Source organism: Triticum dicoccoides, chromosome 6A (assembly GCF_002162155.2).
Source record: "Triticum dicoccoides isolate Atlit2015 ecotype Zavitan chromosome 6A, WEW_v2.0, whole genome shotgun sequence".
Taxonomy (NCBI): domain Eukaryota; kingdom Viridiplantae; phylum Streptophyta; class Magnoliopsida; order Poales; family Poaceae; genus Triticum; species Triticum dicoccoides.
The window spans coordinates 265,091,397-265,100,080 of record NC_041390.1 but is presented as its reverse complement, the minus strand read 5'-3'; the positions used below and the strand labels follow the sequence as shown (position 1 = coordinate 265,100,080).

General features: G+C 49.2%; 2 protein-coding genes across 2 annotated transcripts; both read left to right on the top strand.

Moving 5' to 3' along the window:
• The first annotated feature begins 444 nt into the window (after nt 1–444).
• Nucleotides 445–4,466, top strand: LOC119316756 (pentatricopeptide repeat-containing protein At1g51965, mitochondrial-like). Its single transcript, XM_037591136.1, has 2 exons — nt 445–1,173; nt 2,571–4,466. Exons 1-2 carry the CDS (start codon nt 466–468, stop codon nt 3,774–3,776), a joined length of 1,914 nt encoding a protein of 637 aa, XP_037447033.1. The 5' UTR covers nt 445–465; the 3' UTR covers nt 3,777–4,466.
• A 978-nt stretch (nt 4,467–5,444) lies between these two features.
• Nucleotides 5,445–7,281, top strand: LOC119319283 (5'-3' exoribonuclease 2-like). The gene is made up of 2 exons (XM_037593771.1): nt 5,445–6,722; nt 6,959–7,281. Exons 1-2 carry the CDS (start codon nt 5,567–5,569, stop codon nt 6,994–6,996), a joined length of 1,194 nt encoding a protein of 397 aa, XP_037449668.1. The 5' UTR covers nt 5,445–5,566; the 3' UTR covers nt 6,997–7,281.
• The last annotated feature ends 1,403 nt before the right edge of the window (nt 7,282–8,684 follow it).

Here is an 8,684-nt window from a genome sequence, read left to right as displayed (position 1 = left end):
CTTCCGCGGTCGGGAACGGCGGCCGGAAACGCCAAGCTGCTGTTGGAGGGGCTGCCGTGGCGAAGCGCTGCTACTTTTCCGGCGGGCAATGGCTATTTAGCGGTGAAGGGCGGCGGGCGGTGCCGGGATATAGCTAGTGGTGGCCGAGGGCGCGGAGGGTGGGAGGCGAGTCGGGGAAGAAAACTTTGACTTTTCTCCTAACGGCGTGGGCCAGCCGTGCTTTTCTCTTGCGCCGGAGCCCCCAACTGCTTTCCAGTGCGCCGGATTCGGTCTGTGACCGCCGGACGGAAAAAAGGGCCGAGCCGGCAATTTTTGGTGTCCTGAGAGCGTGACTGGACCGTTTTTTTCACGCCGGCGCTGAAAAAATGGTCTGGGTAGGCCTGTTGGTGACGCGGGTGGAGATGCTCTTAGACCCCAACGCGCACACTCGGAACCGGAAGGCCGGAAGCCCCACCAGACGCTCAAATGCCCCGCCGCCTCGGGACGACCTACACCGGCCGGATCGCAGCCGCGACGCCGTCCCCCTCCGCCCCCTCCATCACCGTCACCGTATCCCCGACCCCTGCCCCGACGCCGCTCGACCCCCGCGGTTACCCGCTCCCCCGCCGCCACCTCATCTGCGCCGCCGCCGGCATCCTCCGTTTTCCCGCCTCTCCCACCCCGCTGGTCGACCTCGCAGACTACCTCCGCGACCGCCGCCTCACGCTCACCGCCTCCGAGGCCTCTGAGATAGTCAAGGCCCTCTCCCCCGACCCCGCTCTTGCTCTCGCGTTTTTCCGCTTCGCCCCCGCTTCCCTTCCGGGCTTCCGTCACGACGCCTTCTCATACAACCGCATCCTGGCGCTCCTCTTCCGCACCAGGGCGGACCCAAGCGAGGCTCTGCGTATCGTCTCGGAGATGGAGCGGGACGGCGTGGCCGGAAACATCTCCACCGTGAATTTGCTGGTTGGAATGGGCGGAGGAGGCGTGGAGGTGACCAAGTGCCTGGAGCTGGCCATGAAGTGGGGGTTGAGGCTTAATGGCTACACCTACAAGTGCATTCTGCAGGCTCATTTGAGGAGCAGGGGGGTGTCCAAGGGGTTCGAAGTCTATGAGGAAATGCGCAGAAAGGGGTACAGGCTGGATATATTTGCGTATAACATGCTGCTTGATGCCCTTGCCAAGTCTGGAATGGTATGACAATGGGCACACTTGACATATTTTTAGATGGTACTTCTATTTGCAGTTAGGAGTTTGTATTTTTTTCATGGTCTTCGCATGTTTTGCTGTGATTGTTTGACCTACAATTGTTATGAGGCCCTTGGATTTAAGAATGAGAAGGCTTGAGTGGAGTTTTCATTTGACAAAGTGCTTTTATGGGATGAAATTGGTAATACCTATTAACTAGACTGTGAGCGGTTAGTAAAGATGATTTTGCAACACCAGAGGGATTTTGTTAGTGCAGCAATTGATGCTATTTGATCAAGACGTCAGCTGAGCATTCTTATTAGATTGTGATAACCGCAAAAGCTTATTAAGTAAGCATTGATACTAGCCATTCTGGAGGTAGATGGTACTCCCTCTGCCCCGAGATACATCCATTTCTGCGACAAGTAATTCGGGCCAGAGGGAGTACTAGTTAATGTTGGACTTCCGGAGCCTGCATACCTCGCTGGAATAATTGGGGCCTCTTTTGGAGAGCCTGTAGTTCTCATTGCAACCACTGAAGCTTTTTCACCTTGATGGTCATGTAACTAATATATGATGTGTACATACACAAGCAAAGCTGTCATCAATACTAGAACAGTGTGTCGTCGCAATGATGTCATGTCCCTGATTATACAAATAAAAAAAACTTGGTATACTGAACTATGTCTGTGGTATGCCGTCCAAACCTTTTGCAGTAGCTTCCTTTATTTTTTTCAATTCACTAACTCACCTGGATCTCAGTTTTTGAACTGTGATGTGGTTATTTTATTGCTGCTGTAGTAAATTAGCTACAGAAGTAGGCAAAAGCACATCAAACTAACACTAAAATAGGCAAAAGCTGTTGGGACAAACAGGATCACCGTGATCTACCATAATGCTAAGCCTCAAAGCATTTAGTATGGGGGTTCTAGGAGCATGGCTACGTGCCTGATATTGTTGTAGCCTGACTCAGTTGAGAGTCTGAGATTGCCAGATGCGATAAATCTTTGGCCTCGTTTAATATGCTGTTGAGAATGGCTTCCATTGTTGAACAATAATGCATAATGGTTACACTATGAACACCCTGAGTTGGATACAATAATATCACCTCATGTAGCACTGGTATTTCAGCTTTCCTATGATCTATCTCTATCGATCAGGTGCCAGGATCAATTTCAAGAAGCTTGCATATCTGTGAAATGTTAACTTTTTTGTTAGTGAATGTAAACATGAAGTTGTGTTGTTTTTCTCGGTGTTTAATGCTCACCATGTCATAAAAACTAGCCTAGGGCATCCCATCGTCCGTAGATTGTAATATTTGACATATAACACATCTTGATATGCACATCTTATTAGGATTGCCATTTCTGAATTTTCGCAGCTGATATTTGTTATTTAAGCAGGTTGACCAAGCTTACCAAGTCTTTGAAGATATGAAACAAAAGTACTGTGAGCCGGATGCGTACACATATACTATACTAATTAGAATGTCTGGGAGGGCTGGGAAGACTTCTAAATTTCTCTCATTTTTTGATGAAATGGTATCAAAAGGATGTGCTCTTAACCTTATTGCTTATAATACTCTTATTGAGGCTCTTGGTAAGAACAAGATGGTGGACAAGGTAATCTTTGTACTTTCCAAAATGATCGAGGGCGACTGCCAGCCCAATCAATTCACGTATAGCATTACATTGGATATTTTGGCAACAGAAGGACAACTGCGCAGACTAAATGAGGTTCTGGATATCTGTGATAGATATATGAACAAATCAATTTATTCTTATTTGGTCAAGTCACTTAGCAAATCTGGGCATGTAAGTGAGGCACATAATGTATTCTGTCAGATGTGGAACTCCTATGAAACCGGAGACATGGATGCTTTCGTATCAATGCTTGAGGTGTTATGCAATTCAGGAAAAACATTAGAGGCTATTGATCTCCTACATATGATGCCTGCAAAAGGGGTTGCTACTGATGTTAGCATGTACAATATGGTCTTTTCAGCCCTAGGAAAGCTCAAACAGGTCTCTTTCATAACCAGTCTCTTTGACAAGATGAAAGCTAACGGGATTGCTCCGGATCTTTTTACCTACAACATTGTGATATCAAGCTATGGTAGAGTTGGCTTAGTTGGTAAAGCATCTGGATTGTTTGAAGAAATGAACGCTAGCAGTTGTAAACCTGATGTCATCACTTACAATTCTTTGATAAACTGTCTTGGGAAAAACGGAGATCTTGATGAAGCTCACATGCTTTTCAAAGAGATGCAGGAGAAGGGATATGATCCTGATGTCTTCACTTACAGCATACTGATTGAATGCTTTGGGAAATCTAATAAGGTTGATATGGCATGCAGCTTATTTGCTGACATGATTGCAGAGGGATGCATCCCTAATGTTGTAACTTATAACATCTTACTTGATTGTTTGGAGAGGCATGGGAAGACAGCAGAAGCTCATAAACATTATGAGACTATGAAGCAGCAAGGGTTAACTCCTGACTCGATAACTTACTCAATACTTGAGCGGTTGGAAAGTAGATCTCAGCGAACAGTACGAATACGAAAGTCAGCTCGGGCTACAAGTTGGGTTGTCAGTCCTCTAAGATGATGGTGGCAGGGATCTGCCCTGGTTCTTCAGCTTGTGTACTGGAGTCTGCCTACAATGTTGAATTGTATTTCAATGCTCCAATGATATCAAACTATGTGTTCAGTCACCATTGAAAATTTCTGGCTTTCTTCTTTTGAATGACAAGTTAGGGATCACTTGGTCAGGCATAATACATGGTTACTTGGGTTGCAATCCTGAACAAATCATGAACCATATACTGGATAAGCTATTGTGTAAAATTCAAAATCAACAGTTCAAGAAGCAAGTATCCCTATTCCAAGTTCCTGCAGATATGTGGGTTCTTGCAATTAATACTTACAGGGTATCCAACACGATGATTGCAAGTCTGTAATTTGGTTATCCTATGTTATGCAACTGAGACAGATTAGAAGAGTCATGACATCAAAAAGAGAGAACTTGGTGATTTTTGAGGTTGTTGGATTAAAGGATGCTTGTCATGGCAAAGTTCTGGTTGACATTGATGATACACTCCAAAACAGGTAAGAGTTGTACTGTGCCATGTTAACTACCTTTAAGATGTGAAGAAGATATCTTATAAATCTCAGAGGTCATATTTGTAGTCACGGTCTTACCTGATAACTATTTTATAATATTAATCGTCATTGTTATTGGCATCCTGCAGTGCTACAGAATGCAGTCAATTTCACTTGAGTCGTGAATCCTTGATCCTTTCTGCTTTCTTGCTTCCTTCCCTATGTTTTGATGGTATTTGTGGTAACTTTGTAATGCATCCAGCACATGTAGCTTGAAAAACCATCTGATTGTTTTTGTGGAAGTCGCATTTTGTTGCTGTTATCAAGATACATAATTCAAAACATTCAAGGGGACATGGAATGTAACACCCCCGGTATCCTGCTACAGTAATCGCATGCCTGATGATGCCATGTCATCATAATGAAGTTGCTAATCCTCACTTTGTTTCAGACCAAACTCAAATTCAAATTTTAAAATGCAAGTCAAATAAATTATTTCTCTAAACAGTAAAACAAAAATGTTCACTGGGTTAAAATATTCATTAACTAATTGTCATGAATGATTAAACATCATCCTAGATATTTATTATCCCCAGGAAATTAAAACAGTTTCAAATCAGCATTTTAAATGCTTTCCTATTTTTGAAAAAATCCAAATCAATTCAAACTCCTTCCAAATTTTTTGTGGCAGTGCCAAATATCGTAATGTATTTATGTGGCCAAGTTCCACATTTTACAAAGACAAATTGGCAACTCAAAGTATTGCAAATAGATTATGTAAAAGAAAAACAGAAAATAAATTAGCAAAAAGAAAAAGCCTAACTACCACTGTGCATTTGTAGCCCATTGCTATAGTGCACAGCCCAGCCCAACAACCCCTTTTCCCCTTCCTCCTGCTACAGGAAGCAGAGAGGGGATCGTGTGTTAACATACTTGTATTTGTACTGTATTCTGTTATACTTTGACTAGCTGTTGTAATAGCTGTTGTATCCTCTCCTACTTTCTAGGATCGCTAACCACTCTCCCGTCATGGCCTGCGTGCCTTGCATAACGGGAGACTTGGGTTCTCCGATATATATGTAACCTGTAACCTGCTCCATATTCAGTGAATACAACAGCACAGTGAGAATCATCTCGTCTATCTTGGTATCAGCTTCCATGGCTTTCGAGGACATCTTCGGCGACCTTCCCTCTCCGGCTGCCTCCGCCGCCGCCGCCGACTCTCCCTCCTCTCCTCCTGGTTCCTCTGCGCCTTCCGCCCCCACTCTTCCCGCCGCCACCTCTGCCCTTTCCACCATGGTCGTTCCTCTTGCCGATCCCTACCTACTCAACTTCCATCAAGATCACATCTCCAACCACATCACCTTCAAACTTGATCCCTCTGCCAACAACTACATCAAGTGGAGGACTTTCTTCAACTGCGTTCTCCAGCAACACCGTGTCCAAGATCACGTTCTCCAGTCGCCTCCCGCCCAGCCCGATCCCACCTGGCTTGCCGTCGATCAACGGCTGATCCTCTGGATCCTTTTCACCCTGGCCGACTCCCTTCTTGAGCTCATCATGGGGGGCGCCATCGACGCCTACACCGCCTGGACCTGTATCCGGGACTACTTCCAAGCCAACCAAGGTGCCCAATACCTCCATCTCACTCGTCAGTTCCGTAACCTCAAGCAGGGTGACCTCACGGTCTCGGACTACGCCCGGCGCCTGAAGGCGCTCGCCGACGCCCTCGCGGACACAGACAACCCCGTCAAGGACCACGACCTGACGATGCAGCTCCTGCACGGCCTCGACGCCCGCTTCGACACCATCCGCACCATCCTCGGCGACACCGTTCCACTGCCTCCCTTCGCCGTCACGCGTTCCCGGCTCGACCTCGCGGAGTACAACCTCAATCTCCGTGCGGCTGAGGCGGGGTCCGCAGCCCTCACCGTCACCGGCGGTCCCAGCACCAACCCTGACCGCGGTGATCGCGGTGACCGTGGCGACCGCGCTGATCGCGGCGACCGCGCTCCTCCTCCTGGCCGCGGCACTGGTGGCGCCCGTGGCAACGGTGGTGGCGATCGTGGCCGTGGCCGTGGTCGCAACGGCGGTCACGGTCGTGGCCGGTCGGACTCTGGCGGCCGTGAGTCCTCGTCTTACCCACCGTCGCCGTGGACCGGCTATTTTGCTCCGTTCGGCATGGCGTTGCCGGCTCCCCGCCCCGGCTGGGTCCCTCCCAACGCTGCTGGTGTCCTCGGCCCGCGCCCGGGGGTTCATTCCCAGGCCTACCCGCTGATGTACTCTGGCGCACCCCCTCAGCAGCCGGGCCCTTCCACCTTCCCTCTGGGCGCTCCTGGCTGGGATCATGCCGCCCTTCTTCATCAAGCCTACAGCCAACAGGGTCTGCCCCAACACGGTGCGGACTGGATCCTCGACTCCGGCGCCGCCACACACGTCACGGGTAACACAGGTAACCTCTCCTCGTTTCATTCTTTTCCAAAGCACAATTCTGCTAGCATCATCGTCGGCAATGGTGCTCGCTTGCCTGTTTCTGGCGTTGGTTCCACTACTCTCCCTCCCACTAATCTCTCTCTCCACGATGTTGTCGTTTGCCCTTCCATCGTTAAAGATCTCATATCTGTTCGTAAATTGTCTTGCGATAATAATGTTTCTGTTGAGTTTAACCCATCTGGTTTCTCCATGAAGGCTCTTCCAACCAGGACGCCCATCATGACGTCCAGTAGCCCAGGCCCTCTCTACCCATTCTATGGCAACCACACTCCGGGCGGCACCGTGTTCTTCATCACTTCCGGCGATCTGTGGCACCAACGTCTTGGACATCCTGGCAAGGCGTCCTTAGCATCTATTTCTAAAGATTTTCTTCCCGATTGTAATAATGCTGCACGATCCCCTTGGACGGCTTGTCAACTCGGACGGCAGCCTCGTTTATCTTTTACTTCTTCCAATAATTGTACTAGTGCTCCATTTCAACTTATTCACTGTGATCTCTGGACTGCTCCGGTTACAAGTTTTTCGGGCTATCAATATTATCTTCTCATTCTTGACGACTTTTCCCACTACTCGTGGACATTTCCCTTACGGCATAAATCCGAGACTTCCCCTACTCTCCAACGTTTCTTTACCTACATCCTCACCCAATTTCATACTCTCATTAAGTGCATGCAATGTGATAACGGCGGAGAATTCATTAACACTTCTCTTCGCACTTTTTTCTCTAACCACGGTATCATCTACCGTCTCTCCTGCCCCCATACCTCTCCACAAAATGAAAAGGCCGAACGCATGATTCGAACTACCAACGACGTCCTTCGTACACTCCTCCACGCTTCCCTCCCACCACCCTTTTGGGTTGAGGCTTTACACACCGCTACACATCTCCTTAATCGTCATCCGTCCATCCGCACCACACCCCACACCCCCTATTTTCTTCTTACCGGTGTTCAACCATGCTACGATCATCTATGCGTTTTTGGGTGCCTCTGTTTTCCCAACCTATACGGCACCAGCCCTCACAAATTAGCCCCTCGTTCCATCCGTTGCGTCTTCCTAGGCTACCCCTTGGAGCACAAAGGCTATCGCTGCTTCGATCTCACTTCCCATCGCGTTATTATTTCTCGGCATGTTATCTTTGATGAAGGAACCTTTCCATACACGCCTCCCTCCCTGACTGCCACACCCACACCCGCCGCAGATAATCCCGTCCGTGCTCCCCTGGCCATGCAACGTACCCGCCCCGGGATCCTCTCCCCACTTCCTTCCGTTGCCAGCGGTCCCACGCAACCCACCCCACCCACCGCTACACCCAATCTCGCTTCTCCCGCGCCCTGCGGCTCCCCCACCGAGCCGACCGCATCTGACCACCCGCCCAGCCCGCGTCCCGCGGCGCCTTCCCATTCGCCCCATGCGCATTCTCATGCACCGCCTGCGCCCAATTCCCTCGGATCGCCCCCCGATATCTCCCCCGGATCTGCCGCTGATTCTGCCTCCACCTCTGCTCTGGACCCCACCATATCAACATCGCCTTCTGAGCCGTCCACCCCCAGTCCGCCACGTCGTCCTGTAGTCCCCGTCCCACCTCCTGTTAATTCACATAAAATGATGACCCGGGCCAAACGTGGTTTCACTCAACCACGCCGCCTATTCTCCCTCACCGCCTCCCAAACTATCTCACCCCTTCCTTCTTCCTATAAAGCAGCCTTAAAGGATCACCATTGGTACGATGCTATGCTTGCTGAATATACTGCTTTGCTAAAGAACGATACATGGAGTTTGGTTCCTCGTCCTGCAGGTGTCAATGTGGTTACCGGGAAATGGATCTTCCGCCACAAATTCAATCCGGATGGCTCCCTCTCCCGGTACAAGGCGCGTTGGGTTCTTCGTGGGTTCACGCAGCAGGAGGGCGTTGACTACA

Bases quoted from the DNA above. Each gene is read 5' to 3' on its own strand.
- LOC119316756 (XM_037591136.1), top strand. From the start codon at position 466: ATGCCCCGCCGCCTCGGGACGACCTACACCGGCCGGATCGCAGCCGCG. The intron at 1,174-2,570 runs GTATGACAATGG...TTATTTAAGCAG, and splicing joins CCCTTGCCAAGTCTGGAATG to GTTGACCAAGCTTACCAAGT.
- LOC119319283 (XM_037593771.1), top strand. From the start codon at position 5,567: ATGGTCGTTCCTCTTGCCGATCCCTACCTACTCAACTTCCATCAAGAT. The intron at 6,723-6,958 runs GTAACCTCTCCT...TTCTCCATGAAG, and splicing joins ACACGTCACGGGTAACACAG to GCTCTTCCAACCAGGACGCC.